Source organism: Dama dama, chromosome 26 (assembly GCF_033118175.1).
Source record: "Dama dama isolate Ldn47 chromosome 26, ASM3311817v1, whole genome shotgun sequence".
Taxonomy (NCBI): Eukaryota; Metazoa; Chordata; class Mammalia; order Artiodactyla; family Cervidae; genus Dama; species Dama dama.
In genome coordinates, this window is record NC_083706.1 from 28898808 (window position 1) to 28918986 (window position 20179).

The window sequence follows — 20179 nt, forward strand, 5'->3', positions numbered from 1 at the left end:
TCTGGCTGTGACCCCTCAGAGGAGCCCAGAGTCAGCTCCGGGCAGGGGCATGAGGCATGCAGGAACAGTCTATTCCCAGTTTCCCTCTTAGGTATTTTACTACCAGGAACGTCTCTGCTCATGACAAGTGCCTAGATTCAGGTAACTAAAGAAAACATGAAGAGTAGAATAATGTTATGGTGATGTCAGGTGACATGGACATGTTGCCTTGGGAATCCTAAAAGGAAATCTTAAAATAATGATGGCTTTCTTTCTATTTCAGAGGTGTGGCGAAATCTTGTTTGAAAACCCTGATCAGAATGTCAAATGTGTTTGCATGCTAGGTAAGAAGATTTCTCATTTTAAATCTGTTAAGCATGTTGATGTCATGTGGGCTTACTGTTCTGTTGCCTTACTGATTGTCTCTTGTTCATATTGCAGAGGGTAATCGGTTCTTTTATAGGTTTATAGACAACTATAACACATTTATATGTGGAACACTTGATGATAAAGAAAGAGTTTGATTGTAATAACTGTCAATAATTCAGGAACCATGCTTTTGAGCCTTTCAAAATTTTTCTTGGATCATCAGCATAATATCGGGTGCTTTGTATTCAGGCAACTGGAATGAAAACGTAAGAAGAATCACATTATAAATCCTAAACTAGAGATGGTATACTAGATAAGCGAACTATTTACACCACAGCACAAAGTCCTTACTTACAAGGCCTGAGAGAAATGTACATTTGAACTAAAATGAAGTCAACACAACAGTTAGTCATATTGCGTTAGTAATAAAAATCACAGCCTCATAATGAGTGATAATTTGTTTTTGTGGGACGATATATCATCAATGCCTTTCACAAACTCTTTAATATACTGTATCCTGTTAAAAATGAAGTTGATATTATTTTCCTCATTTTATAGATTAGAAAACTAGGTCAGAGAATATAAGTGATGCACTTAATCTCAAAGTGAGAAATCTAAATCATGATATAAAAGTTTTTAAACTGTAAAATTTTAGGTCTAGTATTTAGATCTTATTTGAGCCACTGAACTATGTCACTGGGATAGAAAATGGCTACTCACTCCATTATTCCTGCCTGGGAAATTCCGTGGACAGAGGAGTCTGGTGGGCTACAGTCCATGGGGTCACAAAAGAGTCAGACATGACTAACAACAAAACAGCAACATGGCTATAGAGTAACATATCCACTGGAAAGTGAGCATTTTACTGGAAGCACATGAACCATGAATGTAGCACAGCGTCCATAAATCCATGTCAAATATCCAGTAGTCCTTTTTCTTAACCACAAAAATGCTTCAAAATGCTAATAATGGGTACAAATGAGAGAGAGATGGAAGTAGAAAAAATTTTTTTGTCCAGCTATATGTCCCAACTTTGGATTTTGAGGAAATCATCTTATCACCATATCATATTTATTTGTCAACTAACTCATTTAATTTTCACAATAACAGGATGAATTGTTGCTGTTATAACCCTCATTTTGCTGAAAGAAAATTGAAGCAGATCATAACTAAAATGTTGATTATAGCTTCTACATGATCTACTAACTTGAATCAGTTTGAACTCATGATGACTTCACGTGCATGAGTTCATCACTTATTTTGATTGAATTTTTCCTTGTACTGCCTCCCCTGTGAGTTGTTTGATTAGTTTATAGCTATGAAAAGGACAAAACAGACTATCCACTACTGCCTATAGATTTAATTTCAACTAAAGCCAATCTCCTTTCCATCTCTTCTAGTTAATATGGTATGATTTATATCCCTAACAAGAAGTTATTCCTGGCCACCAAATGCATTCCCCCAAGGAATGTGCCAAATTCCACAAAATCCCAAGATCAGAAGAATATTTATATAAAGCAGCTTTATATTGCTACCACTGTCATAAGAATTTTAGTTGCGTACTTAAATATGTGACAGGTAAAGTCCATCCTAAGCATCTTATTTAATTAGATCATTTATTTAAGTAAATTAGGCCATGGCTTCTCTTTCAAAACATAGATATCTTTGACAATGAAGGTGTATTATTAAGCTTTTAGGTTTCATTTGTTTATTATATTTCTATTTTCTTAAGGATATAGAACTAAATAATATAAAGGAACTATGATAATGGAATTTTTATTAGTTTAAGGACATGGAATAATTAAAGATAGAATAGGAAGAACAATTATACATTTTAGCTTTAAAGTAGATGGTAAATATTTATTGAATCTTGAAGATATTACTATGTCTTGTGAGCTTGAGTTACTCTGATAATTAAAATTATGCCCTCAAAAAGATTACCTCTCAAAAGACTTAGACTTTCTTCCTGCTTATCTTTTTAAGAGGATAGCTGCAAAATTTAATTAAAACATTTAAAAAATCCTTTGAAATCTTAGATGAAAGAGAATATCAAAATAAAATTATTATGGATTTCAATACAGGTGATCAACCCTCCAATAGTGTGTTCGCCTGAAGCTGAAGGGCTACCATTTCACAGCAATACTATGCAAGATAATGAAAAAAGAAGTTGAATAGTTTATTCCTTTAAAAGAAACAAGAGAAACTTACAGTGTGAACATGTAACTTACCAAACTATGCAAGATAATGAAAAAAGAAGTTGAATAGTTTATTCCTTTAAAAGAAACAAGAGAAACTTACAGTGTGAACATGTAACTTACCAAAACTGAGGCCACATCTTGTATTTTATCAAGAAAGGGCATCAGTATAACACAACGATAACAATAAAGCTCCACTTGACCACTGTCTGAGGTCTTAATTATTTTGTTGCTTCCTTTGAGAGGAATCTGTGACCAGCCCTTATGGTTTCTTGAAGCATTTCTTGAGAAAACTTTTTATCCTCAACAATAAAGGAGAGGAGTTTCTGCTATTTAAAGGGACTATTAAGTTTTGTAAGTGTTTCTAAGTCATAAATGCAGTTTCTGTTTTTGCAGGTCATGTTATAACCTTTTTATGAACAAATTAAAATTTTGAAACAAGAAAATCAAATCAGTAAAGCCTGCAGTTCCAACACTTCACCACTGATCATCCTACCACCCCAGTATTGAGATCCCTCCTGGAGGCCAACCTGAGACATTCATAGCTTTAAATTGTCAAGTTCTTGGCTCACCTGCTCCAAGGTCCCCGCTATGCCCACTCACACACCAGGTTTGGAGCGCCTGCTTGGCCCCCAGCTGTGTTCTGGTTTTAGCACGTTTGAGATGGAATAGGGAAGAATGCCACTAGTCAGGCACACCATTTGCCATTTTCTTCTGTCCCACTGGTATGTCCCCAGATCATTTAGAAAGTACCATTTTTATGCCTTCTGTTGTTTACCTCACAAGCCAACCTCATCAAACTCACACTTTTGGGTCATTAAGTTCAATGAGGTATCAGTGTAAAATTCACGTGAAGTTACTGACATTCTGAGTTCAAAACAAGTTTAAATGAGAGCAAATCCATATTATCATGTATGGGTCTTAGGTTTCTATGTTCTACGTTTCTACGTTTAGAGGAATTGTTTGTGTTGGATACGAAGGTAAATAAAGATGTACTGCAGAGGTGGCTACAGAGTACTAACTATGTACTCCTTTTTACCAATAGTTGCACTTTTATTACAAACAATAGCAAATTATTACTGCAAGTGATTTGGTTTCCCCAAAAGATTGTATCAGTTAATCCTTTTCCAGTTTTACATAGGCTCTCTTTAACTTTTTTGTTCTCAAAATCTTGGCTTTTAGGTTCAAGGACATAATAGCCAATTTTATTTTTTTAGTTAATTTTTATTGGAGTATAGTTGTGTTAGTATATGTTGTGTTATCTTCTACTGTATAGTAAAATGATTCTGTCATGGGGACAAGTGTGGACAATGTTAAGCACCAAATGGTTATAAATGTTGCTTTCTTCTTTCCTTCACCCTTAAGGAGTTTGAAATTTCAAACTCCCATCCCCCTTCTTTTAAAAAAAATTTAGTCATAAGATTTCTCTCAAGTTCAGATAGACCTCAAAGTTTATACAACTATATCAAAGAGTATATACTATATAGTAAGATGTACACACTATACAGTAAGTACCTTAATTATGGGTAATGAACTGATGTTAAAGGAAGAAGGAAGTGGGAGAGAAATGGTCTCTCATTGCACAATTAATGCATGAAGTGTGGCCAGTTCCTCAGAGGATTTTATTTTTCAAAGTATTAATGAAAGCATTAGGTACAAAGAACCAAAAAGAAACTACATAAAATGATCAGTGTTGATTCACTTCTTAGTTCATTTGCTAGCTTCTTTCTGGGAAATGCTAAATGCTGGAAGGGAGAAGTTTCTCACGAGAGTTCCCAGTCAGGCGTGGTGCCTCTTCTTTCCCTTATAATCTTACAATTTGAATTTTCAGTGGCTCTGCTTTTGTTTCATGTGTGATTCCTTTCATGCTAATAGGTGTCATATCATTTTCGTATAAGTACGTATTTTCTTACCTGCCGTGGCTTAGAAAGGGGTGTTCATACTGTCATATTACTGGTTGAAATTTTTTATTAAATCATTTCAAGTGATCATCAGTTTTCAAAGCAACAGAATACCATAAAATCAATATTTTGCTAACATTCAACATGAGCACAAGGGGACTTGCTTTCTGGTCCTACTTCTGAAAAATTAACTGGGTACTCTCAGAAGTTGCTTCATCTTTTAGACTACAATTTATAGTTTTTTTCTGCCAAGTAGCAATAAAAATATCTATTCCTTCCAGCCCAGAGGTTGTCCTGGTGATGCAGAATGTGGTGTTCTCTGAGGAGACATTTCCTGCTATAATGCTCTAGATATGGCATATGCATTAATAAATTAACAAATAAATAATAAACAACTGAAAATAAGCAAATTGATGATGAACAATAATATACTAATAAATTGTAAATTATTTATTGATGACATGAATAGTGTTTAGAAAAGCAATTGAAAAGATAAACCATGATGTGAGGGCAATTTTTTAAAATATTAAAAACACTCTTCAAAATTTTATTGTGCCTCAAAGGCATCATCTAATATTCATTCAGCAGATATTCACTGAGCATCTGCTATATGCAAGGTACTATGCTAGGCACTGGGAATGCAAAGGCCAGTGAAGCACAGAGGGTTTCCAGTCCAGACAGAGATTCAAGTCCCAAACCACAAAATCTGCAATGCTAGCTTGAGAGTGACAAGTGATATAAAGGGAATAAAGTGTGTTGGGATTTCAGAAGATGAAGAGAGTACATGCAATTGGCATATGATGACACATAGATTGGGTTATGCAAAGATCAAGAAAGAGGCAGCTTTCTAGGTGGATACATGACCATATTTAAAAGCCCAGATACAGGGAAGTTGAGGAGTGAAGAAGGAAGGACGTGTTTCAGGCCACAAGGAGTGTGAAAGAATAAATTAGAAAGGAATTTGAGGCTTTATTGTAGACAGTTTGACTGTTAGCACCCACTCTAAAAAGGACAGAAGTACCAAATAATAGAGCATCATGGTCTCTTTTGTTTAGTTGGTTAGAGAGTATTTTTTAACTTTAATAGAGAGTATTATAGAATATTCTATATCTAGCTTCTATTGGGCAGTATTGATATAGTTGTTCACCAAATACTTGTGAAATTAAATCATTTTAACCTAATGTGATGAAAGTGAAAGAGGAGAGTGAAAAAGTTGGCTTAAAATCAACATTCAGAAAACTAAGATCTTGGCACCTGGTCCCATCACTTCATGGCAAATAGATGGGGAAACAATGGAAACAGTGACAGAATTTATTTGGGGGGCCTCCAAAATCACTGCAAATGGTGACTGAAGTCATGAAATTAAAAGACGCTTGCTCCTTGGAAGATAAGCTATGACCAACTTAGACAGCATATTAAAACGCAGAGACATTACTTTACCAACGGGCTTCCCTTGTGGCTCAGCTGGTAAAGAATCCACCTGCAATGCAGGAGACCTGGGTTTGATCCCTGGGTTGGGAAGATCCCTGGAGAAGGGAAAGGCTACCCACTCCAGTATTTTGGCCTGCAGAACTCCATGGACTGTATAGTCCATGGGGTCGCAAAGAGTCGAACATGACAGAGTACTTGCACTTTCACTTTCACTTTACCAACAAAGGTCTATCTAGTCAAAGCTATGGTTTTTCCAGTAGTCAAGTATGGAATGGTCAGTAATAATAACATTATAATGTACTGTATTAGGTTTGTTAAGGATCAAATGGCAAATAAATATTAAAGCATTCAGTAAACTGTTAGAGGTTCTAGAAATATAAATAGTATTTATTAGTACCAATAGCTAAAATGTTCTAAGTGCTTTCATTTAATTTAATATTAGTAGTGTTCTTTATGCAGACCAACAGCTTTGGCGTGTTTTTTGTTTCCGTTTGCTTCAAGTAAATAGATATTTTCAAGAACATGTTTGCAATCTAGAAATAAGCATATCATCTTCATAGGTTATTAAAGAAAGATTAGTGTAGGGACTATTTTATTTGTACTTAACTTTGTAAAACTGAAGGTCTATATTCAAAGACAGAAGTTTTCAAGTTGCTTAACTTTGATTTGCCAGGATTAAAAACTTTGGGAATTTGAATTAATTTTGACTTACACTTATGAAGCAGTTCATTCTTATCATGGGAGTGCGTCATCTCACTCCTCCTACATGCATATGCTTCCCTGGTGGCTCAGTGGGTTAAAAAATCTGCCTGTAGTACAGGAGATGCGGGCTCGATCCCTGAGTAGGGAAGATCCCCTGGAGAAGGAAATGGCAACCCCCTCCAGTAGTCTTGCCTGGGAAAGCTCATGGACAGAAGAGCCTGGTGGGTTACAGTCATGGGGTCACAAGAATTGGACACATCTTAGCAGCTAAACCACTACCATGTCGAAGGATGATACTTTCTAACTCTTCGAAGATAAAAAATTGGAACTTGGACATTCCCAAGGGATGGTAAAGAGGGCATTCTCCTCATCACTCGCCCAGGGCGCTGGTTTGTTTTGTTTTTCAATGCGCCTATCACCAAACGGCATATTTTATGTTTGTTTGTTTATCACTCTCTCCCAGCCTCATGGTACCACACAGCCTTATAAACAGAATGTAAATGTAAATATCATGAAAGCAAGGAATTAGTTTCTCTACTGCTACGTGTCCAGCATCTGGAACAGTATCCAGCCACCTAGCCCCTCATTAGAGCTTAATATTTGCTGAATGGATACCTGCCGATGCATTTGTCGAAATAGAATAATCATCTGTAAAGTGTAGTCCAGATGTGTCAAATGCTGATGGGTATGGCATTTGAAACCCTCTGCTAACTCAGCCAAAGAATGGGTCAGCTCTTAAACAAACTTAAGTGGCAGTTGCCCAAGCATATTACTCTGGGTTAGAGGATGTAAAGCACATAGTTCTGCACAAACAGGCAATTAGAACCTACCTATAAGAATAGGTGATTATCAGATATTTCTCGAGCACTATGCTATGCCCGGCCCACTGCTAGGATTTCTGTGAAAGCTGATGTGATAGTGCATCTCTAGGGAGAATCCCTGTCACCACCACTTGTCCAGAGACAAGGTCATTTCTGTCTTGACCCCAAAAAATGTTGGGCTTTTTATTGGAAGAAATACAGATTTTAATACTATTCCACTGTAAATATTTTTTTATAGATTGCATACTTTTTTAGAGATTTGTTTTTTATTTTTATTTTTGGCTGTCCTGGGTCTTCACTGCCACGCAGGCTTTTCTCTAGTTGCGACGAGCGGGGGCAGCTCTTCCCTGTGGTGCCGCAGCCTTCTCACTGGCATGCTTCTCTTGTTGCAGAACATGGCTCGAGGACCACAGGGTTCAGTAGGTGTTGGCACATGTGCGCCGTAGTTGCCGTTCCCAGGCTCTAGAGCATAGACTCAATAGTTGTGACCCACTGGCTTAGGTGTTCCGCAGCATGTGGCATCTTCCCAAACCAGGGACTGAATTCGTGTCTCCTGCATTGGCAGGTGGATTCTTCACCACTGAGCCACCAGGGAAGCCCCTTAACTGTAAATTTTTAACAGACAAATCATTCGTGATGGCTTGCTCTCCAGCACGGCTTAAAAGGTCCCAACCTGTCCATCTCAAACCACCTGCCTTGCCGGCTGCAAGTATATGTTTACTAATGTGTATCGGTTATAAACATTCACAAATATGGAAGTTATCAAAGAATGAGACAAACTCATTTATATTATGAAAAAGATCATTTTAGATAAAATAAATATTTGCTCCAATTATATCTTTGAGCTATAACATTTTGTCATATCTGAATGCCAAAAGATATTTTTATCAACTTCCCAAAAGATCAGTTCCGATGAGACAGCTAACTGCTGGTAAAGAAAGTGCAGTTTCCATAAGCCCAAAGCTTGCACACTGACAGATCAATGCAAGTTTTCAACTTTTGTGAGGCTAACTTGGACACTATCAAAAAGTAATCAATGATTTTTTGCTCCAAAAATCTTAAAGACCATCTAAAGGAAAGTTGTATATAATAATAAGCAAATGCAAAGAATTTGCTTTTGCCAACTTTTAGGTAGTCAACCATGTATGAGTTTAATACTTTTGGTTTGCAGTCAAAATTTAAAACATTCTATGAATTGCAACCTAATGAGATAGTTAACACTATGATATCTTATATATCATCATTTTTATCTTTATCTAAATTCTGGACTCTGAAGATTCTATGTAACACAGTAGAAAATTTATTTTTGAAAGAGGTTGTCACATTTTTAAGTATAAGAAAATAATACCAGAAATGCTAACAGAGTATAGAACTTGATAAGATTGGGGAACATCAGTATTTTCATATTTCAGTAATAATCATAAACTAAAAATCTGAGCATTTTTGCATTATGTGTAGTAAGCATATGAAAAGATTTTCCATACCAAGCTTCCTCCTAAAATTATATTGCAGAGATTCAAGAAGTACTTGAATTGTCTTCTGCTGGTCTACAAAATGCAGGGTGGGTTATAAAGACAAAACCCATGAAGTTATGTAGGCCATTTGCCAAATATTAGGATTGAAGCTGGCAAGAAGTAAGGGTGCTTACTGGGGCTTCCTAGGAGGCACAGTGGTGAAGAACATACCTGCCAATGCAGGAGATGCAAGAGACATAGGTTCAATCTCTGGGTCAGGAAGATCACCTGGAGTAGGAAATGGCAACCCACTCCAGTATTCTTGCCTGGAGAATCCCATGGACAGAGGAGCCTGGAAGGCTACAGTCCATGGGGTCACAGAGAGTTGAGCATGGGGTCACAATTGAGCATGTATCCAGGCAGTAAAGGTGCATATTAAGCAAAGATTTGTTGGGGTTTGAAATGGATGCACAGTTAGGAGGGTAGACCTTGAGACCATAAGGTTGCAGCTGGCATTTGCTAGCAAATATTGTTTTGAGAACAGCTAGTAATGTCCTTGAGTGTGATAAGTTCAGAATATTCAAGTTCTCAGTGATACAAGAATGTGTCTGAAACCACATCCACCATGACCGCTTACGTTTTGGATGCCTGAATCACAGTTACTCCATTTTGATTTTTAAATGCTTTCTTTTCTTTAATGGTTCAAACAAATAAGCCACAAACAAGCTGTTTTGGTTAGCTCAAAGTTCAAGTTGAGTTATGTATAAGCCAGAATGACTTCCTCATACCTCAATAAGTGAAAATTTCTTCCATCAATACAAACTTCCAGTTATGATATTAAGAAGTCACAGTGTTCTATTGTTTAGCATAGTAAGTATGGTTAGTAAAGCTACTATATATACTTGAAATTTTCTAAGACAGGAGATCTTCTATTCTTACCACAAAACAAAAATGGTAATTTTGTCAGGTGACGGATGTGCTAATTAATTTCACTGTAGTAACCATTTCACACAGACTCGGATAAAACTGAACACACACGCATATATTAAAGCATCAGGTTGTAAACTTCTTAAAGATTATATTGTGCAACCTAAATGCATACATTTTAAAGCCTTACCTCAGTAGAGCTGGAAAATGTTTTAAAAACCATAAAATTATATTGCAGTGTCAAGAAAATGCATTTGAATATTTTGTCTTCTTTTAGAAAATCTAATACTTGGAAAACATAGTTGAACATTTTGGAAGTACATATTGAATTCAAAAGTACATTTTCCATATTTCTCAGGAAAAGTTTAACATCTTATTTCCAAATTATTACTTTCTTTATAGAACAGGTTTGTTAATAATTAGTTTCACCAGGCAGTCATTGGGAAAAGTACCTTACTTCATCTGTTATTTTACTTTTTGTATGAGACTTCTTTCATGGATCATGTTTACAAGCTGATCGATAATGAATTGCCACGATGGTGTTGGGGAACAGTATATGAATGAATATGATCATGTTGTGGATAGTTTAGGGGACATTTGGAACTTGGTCATCCCAGAGCCTAAAGCAAATCAGTATTTGAAGGGGATTACTTTTTTCATATGTTGCTTTCATAATAGTTTAAGGCTGAGAGTCAAGTAGGAGAAGGAGCCAGTAATCTCTCTCAATCTAGTCCACCGTCTGGACTTCTGAAGTTCAGGGTCAGGTCTCAAACTTGTAACTACATAGAGTTGTATGAAATTTTAAGCCATTACAATAAGTAAAGGATTTTTCCCTGTAGCAATTATACTGTTAGAAATGGAGCAATATCTGATTTACTTTTTTGAAAAGAAACAGTTTGAGTGTCAATTTTATTTGCATTCTTATAGGAAAAACTTCTTGGAAGATTCATTTCAAATGTGAGCATCTTTAAAAAAGCAACTTTTCAATTAATTTAGCATTGGTAAATGTGAACTAATCTGTGTACATGTGTCCAAGCTTATATATATCAATAGCTTGCTATCCCTCGACAATTGAAATTGTAGTTTGTGTATTGACTAGGACTTCTAGTTCCTCTGCTATTAGTTTATTTAGCTATTGATTTATTTAGGTAGAAAATTCTTTTCTTACATTTTTATTGAAGGTTAGCTTAAATTCTGATAAATATCTAGTTTTTAGATGTACACTTCATTCTTAAAAAATTAACACATCCATGTAAAACCATACAGATCAATGTAGACAGCTTCCCTCATACCACCTCCCAGACATCACCTCCCAGATCCAGACTCACTGACTTCCATCACCATCCCCTACCTTTGAAATTTTTAAAAATTGAATCAGAAAGCATATTCTTTTTTATCACTTTCTTTAATTCAGCATTGTCTGTAAGATTCATCCATTCTGCTGCATATAGCTGTAGTCCATTCCTTTTCTGTTTCTTTTGCTATAGAGTAGAGATCAGCAAATAACAACCTATGGGCTAAGACTGGCCCGTCACTTGTTTGTATATAGTTATAGTAGGATACGGCCATGCTCTTTCATTTATATATTGTCTAAGCCTGTTTCTACACTGCCTTGGTAGAGTTGAATAGTTGCATTAGACAGCATATGATTTCCAAAGCCTAATATATTACAGCAAAAGATTTCTGAGCACTGCTATAGAGTGTTCCAGAGCATGCGTATGTGCATGTGAATATTAATTCTAGAGGTAATGAACATTTGGCTATCCCTAGTTTTGGACTATTACAAATATTAATGATACAGCTGTGAATATTCTTGTACACTTCTTTTTGTGCACAAAATTACACATTTTCTCTTGAGTACTTAACCTAGAATTGCAACTGGTGGGTCATAGGGTATGTATATATTCAACTTTAACTGATTTTGTCAAATAGTTTTCCATAGTGACTGTACCAATTTACCTTCCCACCAGCTATGTATGAAAGTCCCAGAAATAATTTAACACTTGATAATTATCATTAAGTAAAAGTTAGAATGCATAATTCATCTTTCAACTCAATACAAACAACATTTCATTTAACAGACTTTAATGAAGATCACAATACATTTATGTAAACAAATCATCCAATTCATAATAGTAGTAATAAAGCAGGTATATTTTATTTTTTGATTTTCAGTAAACATACATGTGTTGATGGAGTTTGTTGCATAAAGCAAATTTATAGTTTTTCTTTGTCAACCACATAGAATTAAATGTCCCACAAGTAATCCTAGGAAATGCCTCCCCACCCACAGTGGAACCGGAAACAAAACCCCAGTTCATAAATACTCTTTTCTGTTGAGATAATTAATTTCCATTTCTTCTTTACTAAAATAATACACATCTGTCTTTTTTACAGATCTAAAGTTACATTAAGTTATAAAATAAAAGTTATGATATGAAAATTATAGTTGAGGCTTCTAATTGCGAAAAATCAACAGACTAGCCCCTCACTATGAAATCACACAGCATAGTGATTCTAAACTTAACCCTCATGTTGTTTCTGTGGGTTTGCTCACACTTGCTTTAGGAATGAAGCAAAAAGCATTTTCATTTTGCTCTTTTTAGCAGTTTCTTTCAGTATGAAGTATGTCCAGGTGATGATAGAAAGGTCACGATTGCTCAATATCAGAATTGAGTCAAATGAGAGAATTATAATTTCCCTATACTCAAGAAGTGCTTTTGGCTGCTTGGATGATGGGGTCATAGATGATTTTTACTTCCTTCCTTTTGTCTCTTTATGTTTTCCAAGTGTTCAACAAAGAGTAAGTACTCATTTTGCAATCAAAGAGACTTTAGGTAGTTTTCTGGCTTCTGAGGATACAAAGATTTTTGTAGTTGTTTGCTTTACTAAAACCTACACCTGACAAGTGTCAAAATTTGAACACTTACTCTGGTGGTGAACTAGTTGTAAACGGAGGGGTATTTTCAACAGAAGCTGTGCCTTGGGGTAACTAACTGCTACTCTGATTGCTACTTCTTGGAGATAAGTTGGGCTTTTGTTGAACTCTCTGACAGAGTCACCTTCAAATGAATGGACTTTCTGAGATCGGCCATTCCCTTTGCAGAATACATGTTACATCTGTGCCTTGTGTCATAGGTAAGAAGTGCCACTCTTTGACACACAGCCCATGAAATAGCACTGAAGTTGCAAAACAAATTGAAGGTCAAGTAACTGAGGCTTGTGGTTCCATGGCAAATGTAAGCTTTCCAGAACAAACGCTAAGAGCCTGTTGCGCCAGGGATGGGAGAGGGCTCGTTGCACAAATGCTAATAATGTAGAACAAAACACTGTGGAACTTCCTTGGGTTCTCAGAATTGTTAGATGTAATACACACACAGACACACATGCGTGCATGAACACGCATACACACACAACCTGCCTCCTCCCCAGAGGCCCCCTCGACGTGGTACGAGAGGTTTTCCAATTATTTCAAGAGTCTGCAGCTTTCATTAGACTAAAAGACAACTGCCCATTTCCAAGTCCAAGATTTCTATTTTGTTCCTTTCTTCTCAACTGGGACCCAAAAAGCACAAGGTTTTAATCTAAGAGAATAAAGGTATATAAGCAGGTTTTTTGTACAACCGGTGGGTTTACTTTCAGTATTTGGAGAAAAGAAAAGGAGAAATGTTTAATAGTGTCCTAAAGTGTCTCAAATAAAGGAAGATTCTGATAACGTAAAACCATATAAAGAGCTACATATATACTGTGTTTTGCCGAATATAAAAGATTGCATATCTGTGTAGGGGAAAATTTAGCAGTAGGAAAAAAATTTTAACTTTACTTGATCCATCATATTTTCCTGCATTTTACAGCTCTCCTACAATCTACATGCATTACTTTTTTTAATATTTTTACTCTTTTGCAAACTTCCGTGGTAGTCCAGGGGTTAAGACTCCATGCTTCCACTGCATGGGGTGCAAGTCCAATCCCGGGTTTTGGAAGTGTGTGTGTGTCTGTGATGCATATATTACTCTTATAATAGAAAAACCATTAACATAAAAAAGGCCCTTAGGCAGTGAAGCTACGTTGTGTGATCCTGTAATGGTAGATACATGTCATTATAAATTTGTCCAAACCCAGAATGTGCATCACCAAGAATGAATGTAATGTAAAATTGGAACTTTGGGTGATAATGATGTGTCAGTGTAGGTTCATTGATTGTAACAAATGTACCCCTCCAGTGGGGGATATCGATTATGGTGGGAGCTATGTGTATCTGGGGTCAGGGGGTGATGCTGGTAACTATAAACAGCTAAAAAGGGATGAAAAGGCATGGCGGGGGGGGGAGGCTGAAAGCAGTGTGTTATTGTGCTTTGGTGAGCTCTGCAGAGGTTCTGAGAGGCTGTCCAGGGGGATTTGGTATCAAACTTTCCTGAGAACTTAGAGACAGGCAAGCATTTGTTCAGGCTCTATCATTTAGTTTATTGTTTATTCACAGGAAAATTAAAAATGTGTTGTGACCCCTTTAGCAACCTCTTTGTTTCTTAAATAAAAAGATTTTTTTTTCTGAGTTCATTTTTAAAGTAAATAATCCACTGGAAGGAAATTCAGTGACTTCCCTAAAAATCCACAGCTTCTGAATCTTATCCATACCCATTGTCATTACATAGAGCAGAGCTAAATAGTAGTACCATACTAGGATTTCTAATGTCTAATTATTCATCTAATAAATTAATGATTAGATAAAGAAAAATTGTGTGGCATTTTGCTTGTAATATGAGCCTGGTCAATCCAGAATTTATAACACATAATATTTTATAACTACATGATTTGCTAATGTGATTTGTCCAACAAAAATGGATATTGAGTCTTATAAGTCTGTATACTCTTCTGTATACTGTATACTGTATTCTGTATACTCTTCTACACATTAGCAGAGAATAAAACAAACAAAATTCCTACCCTAACAGAGCTTAGATTCTAGTGGGATATGATGGTAGGGGGAAGGATGGTAAATAATACAAACGTTGTACTTTTAATTTTATAGTTTAATTTTGTACATCTTCATATTTTAAAGATCTTGTACATCTTCATTTTAAAGAGGACAGTGGAAGAAATTCTACTGAGGAAGAAATCAGGCAGGGTGCCTACAAGGATGGGGTAAAGATGGCAGAGGGAGAGGCAGCGGTACAGATTTTAACTAGATCTGCCAAAGCTTTCCCTGAGAAGTGGGCATTGCCAGACCCTGCAGAAGAGTGTCCTGCAGCAGGAGGCAACCTGGGCAGCCCAAGGACCAGAGGGGGAGGAGTGTGCAGAGACTCAGGGATGTGGAGGAGGGGCTGGGAGGTCCTGGAGACAGAGCCTGTGTGTCACTGTGAGGCCTCTGGCTTTACTCAGCTGAAGATGAGGAGCCATCAGAAATTTTTGTGCATTGGTGTCACGAAAGTGGACTTCCATTTTAAAATACTGGATTTTTTTTTTTTTAATAACGTGTTAAAAAAATAACAAAGTAAGTAAAGAGTGCTTGCATCATAGTTTTTGGAGAAGTATATTCTCACTGGACTGAAATAGGTACTTGTAAGAATGTATTTAGGAAAATAACAGTGAACAGATTTAACACTACATGTTCCAAATAATTGAAATGGTTCATGTTTATCTTAACTTATCAAAGAAAATCAACTAGAGGAAGTATCACTTTAAAGTGGTTAGGATTTAGGAAGAAAAGGTGATTGGCAATCTCATCTCTAGAAAATTTTCCCTTCTTAGGGGAGTTCTTTATTTGAGTTGTCTTTAGAGTGGCTTTTTTAATGGAAGGGGCTATCCCTATTTCTGTGTTTCCTTCTTAGACTCTTTACTTTCCAAAATAGTAGGTTGGAATCATAGCTAATGGTCTGCTCAGGAAACCAGTTTCGCTAAAAACTAAAGGAAAGGGGGAAAAAAAAAAAAAAGGAAAGGGAAACCTCTCCTTTTTCAATTATCTTTAAAAGTAAGTGCTTGCAAGTACAAAACCGAGTTAAGCACGACCTGAGAGTCATGGCAAAGAACAGCCACGCTGAATTCTTGGAAAGTGATGCACCCACCACCCGCATCCTGCCATTGACCTAGACTAGTATGTGAACGGCGCCCCCTGGAGTTGCAACGCGGGCCCTGAGAAGGATGAAATAAGTTGCTCCAGTCTCGTTGGCTCCTCTGAAGACCACTTTGTCTGAAAGCCATGGACTGACGCCAGTGTTTTCTTTGACCTATTCAGTTAGAAAATGAAAATACCAGCATTTCTCTGCTCCCATTCACTTTAATTTTACCTCAAAAGAAAAAATGTGTGAGAATTTCTTTAGAAAAAAACAGTAGAGAATTTATAACATAACTCAGAGAAAGAGTCCCAAAACACAATACACAATTGTCCATTCCGTTTACAGTGATAATTGAGCATCTACTGTAATCCTAGAACTAATGCTTGGTAGTAGAGATAGGAAAATAGTAGGTCCGCATCCCCTAACCTTCTTATTTTCTAACATTATACCATCCGACCCTTCAACTCTATAAGCGAAAGGCTATAGTAGCAGAAAATGGGACATGATTGGTCCCTTCTCTGTAGTGGTATTTTTCTTTAAAATGTGTGTATATTCACAGACACACATTAGCCCAAGATCTCATCCCCTCAGCGTAGTTTCACTCTAATCCTGGTGAAGCACTGATGGGCCCAGAAAACTCTAATGAATATGTTTGATTGAGAGTCCAGAGACTGAATTTCATGTCCTGCCTCTTCCTCTAATACTATGTCACAGTCTCTTTCTATCTCAAATTCTTTGTCCTTCAAATGTTCCCAACAAAGTCCCCTAACTAATGTCTACTTTACATTGTTTATGAGTTTGCAGATAAATTGGTAGGGAGTAGCGCACATGGGAAAAACACTGTCTAGACCAATGTAAGGTCACCTTTTAAAAACTATTCTTTGGGAGTTCAGAGGCTAAGTCTCCATGCTCCCCATGCAGGGAGCCCAAAGTCCATCCCTGGTCAGGGAACTAGATCCCACATTCTGCAGCTAAGAGTTTACATGCCACATGTAAAAGATCCCACGTGCCACAACTAAGACCCAGTTGCAGCCAAATAAATAATAAAAGTAAATAGATAAATATTTTTAAAAAGAAACTGTGGTAGTCAAGCGAACTAGCCTTTGCTTTAACCTGCCTTCAGTGAAAGATAACTAACTGAACAGACTTGCCATCACCAATATTTAAACTTTTGAAAAAGCTGAGACAATGATCTGAAGGAGACAGTGTTGAAACCTGTGACCTGGGATCAGAAGTAACAACTTTTCTACTATCAGGCACCTCTAGCAGACTTGACCAGCGAATATCCCTGGAGTAAATTTCCTGATGAACGTTATAGGGTTTATGTCCACATTTGTCCATTTTAAAAACCACTGATACTGAATGTGTATTAAATTAGATGGTTTGGCTTATCTTTATTTCCAAAAATAATACTGACCATGTAGGAAAGTTTTTGGCAGAATGAACAGTGGGATAAAGAGGTGGCAACAAGAGACCAGGGGAGGAAGGTCATGACTGATAGCAAAAGGGAGCCGAGGCACGGAGGCTGGACCTGAAGACCCACTGAGACTGCAAATCCCCAAGCTAAAGTAGCTGCGGAAAAAGAAAGTCAGTGACTCTTGAGGAAATATTCTGTTCAGAAGACTTGGCAAGAATACTGTGGCTTTTGAAGAAAGGCCTGCTTTCGACCACACTGAAGCAGATTTAAATTCATTTTGAAACAAATGACTCAAGAACTTCAATTTAAAATGGCCTCTTCATACACATCATATACACATATTAAAATATATATATTTTTTCCTAGGGACAGCTATAAAGAGAAGCTTCTCTGTAAGGAAGAACTAACCAATGCTCACTGGTACTTAACTGTATTTCAGGATCTTCCTTGGCTCATTAAGAGCAAAGAGGTCTCACAGATAAAAAGATAAGGTCACTAGTTTATAAGCAAAGCTTGAAATGTTGCTCCATCTGTGCTGAGTATACTGCCGAGATTTTATAGTAAAATCAGAGTTTTCAAAGTTTCTTAGATTTCAAAAACTTCCATTTCAGAAGTTCTAGCCAGTAACAGCTATACAATAAAATAACTATAAAGCCTATATTATTTCATGTTTTGGCAAGTTTAGTAGAAGCTGCCAGTTGTATCACTCTCAGCCATTCTTAATGTACTGTATAATGGAAAATAACCCCATGGCTATTCCAGTGAGACAGGTGGGGAGATGGGATGAGAGGGAAGAAAAAATAACCCAAGTGGGAAAATTATGAAAAGTGGTAAATTTATAAAATACTATGCTATAATCAACAGTAGCCTGAGTGTTTACTAGAGAAAATAATTGAATAAGTACCAAAAAAAGACCTATCTTGTACCAAAAGTCCAGATATTTATTGTTTCAGCAAACGTTTATTTACTACCTACTATGCACCAACCGTTCTTCTCTGCATTGGAGAAAATAGCCACAAGTAAAGTAAACCTAAACAGCACATTAAAAAGCAAAGACAGCACTTTGTCAACAAAGTTCCATATAGTCAAAGCTATGGTTTTCCCAGTAGACATGTATGGATCTAAGACTTGGACCATAAAGAAGGCTGAGTGCCAAAGAATTGATGCTTTCTAATTGTAGTGCTGGGGAAGACTCTTGAGAGTCCCTTGGACTACAAGGAGATCAAACCAGTCAATCCTAAAGGAAATCAACCCTGAATATTCATTGGAAGGACTGATGCTGAAGCTGAAGCTCCAATACTTTGGCCAGGTGATGCCAACTGTTGACTCATTGCAAAGACCCTGATGTTGGGAAACACTGAAGGCAAAAGGAGAAAGGGGTGGCAGAAGATGAGATGATTAGATTGTATCACCGACTCAATGGACATTAATTTAGGCAAACTCTGGGAGATAGTGGAGGACACAGAAGCAGGCATGCTGCAGTCCATGGGGTCACAAAGAGTCAGACACAACTTAGCAACTGAACAGCAACAAAAGTAAACCAGATCTCTGATCTCAGCAAGTTTACATTTTATTGATGGAAATATATACAAATTAGGTAAACACATACTTACTCAATTTTAGATAGCGGTAAAGACTATGCAGGAAAAACAAGGCAGGATAAGAGGGAGACAGAGTGACTTAGAGGGGGTAGCCTTTTAGATGGGGTCATCTCTAAGAAGGCATTCCAGGTAGAGAGAGAGAGCCAGAAAAGGCTGGTAATAGCAAGGTCAGTGTCTGGAATGGAATGAACAAGAGCAAGAGTGGTGGGAAGGAGAAGAGTTGGAAGACACACATGGGAGATCTTGCAGGCTTCTCCAGGCCTGTGCTTCTCAAACTTTAAAATGCACATAAATTGCCTGGGGAGTATTGCAAAAAATGCTGATTTTGTGTCAGTAAAGGGTCCAAGATTCTATGTATCTAACAAGCTCCCAAGTGATGCTGATAGTGCTGATCACAGGAACACACTTTAAATATCAAGTCTTTCATCCAGGATAAAAAGTTCAGATTTTGTTCTAAATGCAGTGATTTGAACAGGGAGTGGCATGACAGAACCTATGTTTTAAAGAGCTCACACTTGCTTCTGTCTGGAAAACAGACTCCTGGTGGCCACTAGAAACTATGGTGATGTTGGTTTGAGCAGATTAGTAGTTTGGGCCAGGAAAGCTGTAGTAGAATAATGAGAAGATTGGACTCAGGCAATAATTTGAAGGTTGGGCTGATGAAACATGGCTGATGAATAGGATGTCATAAACAGAGGCAATGAGAGAACCATGAAGAGTTGTCTGAAACAACTGCATAAATGGTGATGCCATTGACCAAGATGGGGAGCAGGAGGATGGTAGAAAGAGATACACATTGAGGAGGCAAGTGTTCAGGACCGAATTGTGCCCCTCTCAAATTCATATGTTGAAGTGTTAACCCCAAGCACCTCAGAATGTGACTGTATTCAGAAATAGGTTTCTTTTTTGAGGGGGGTATAGTTGCTTTTGGGGGCTTCCCTGGTGACTTATCAATAAAGAATCTACCTGTCAATGCTGGAGACACAGGTTCAATCCCTGGATTGGAAAGATCCCCTGGAGAAGGAAATGGCAACCCACTCCAGTATTCTTGTCTATGAAATCCCATGGACAGAGAAGCCTGGTAGGCTACGTTTCATGTGGTTGCAAAGAGTCAGACATGATTTAGCAACTAAACAGCAATAAATTACAATACTGTCTTAGTTTCTGCTGTAGAACAAGCTGAATCAGCTATGTGTGTGTGTATGTGTGTGTGTGCGTGTGTGTGTGTGTGTGTGTGTGTATATGAGATCATATATATATATACATCTCCCCTCCCTCTTGGACCTCCCTCCCATCCACCCCCATCCCACCCATCTAAGTTATCACAGA

The 20179-nt window shown here is 37.2% G+C and overlaps 1 protein-coding gene across 2 annotated transcripts in view; it reads left to right on the forward strand.

Annotated features, from left to right (window-relative positions):
• Positions 1–20179, forward strand: part of PDE7B (phosphodiesterase 7B) — a 344452-nt gene that overhangs the window by 106089 nt on the left and 218184 nt on the right. Inside the window, exon 2 of one of the 2 annotated variants that reach the window (XM_061130037.1) lies at positions 263–323. In XM_061130037.1, the coding sequence (XP_060986020.1) occupies positions 263–323 (61 nt within the window). Of the gene's footprint in view, positions 1–241; positions 324–20179 lie in introns of those variants that run through there. The other variant, XM_061130038.1, reaches the window with a different exon arrangement.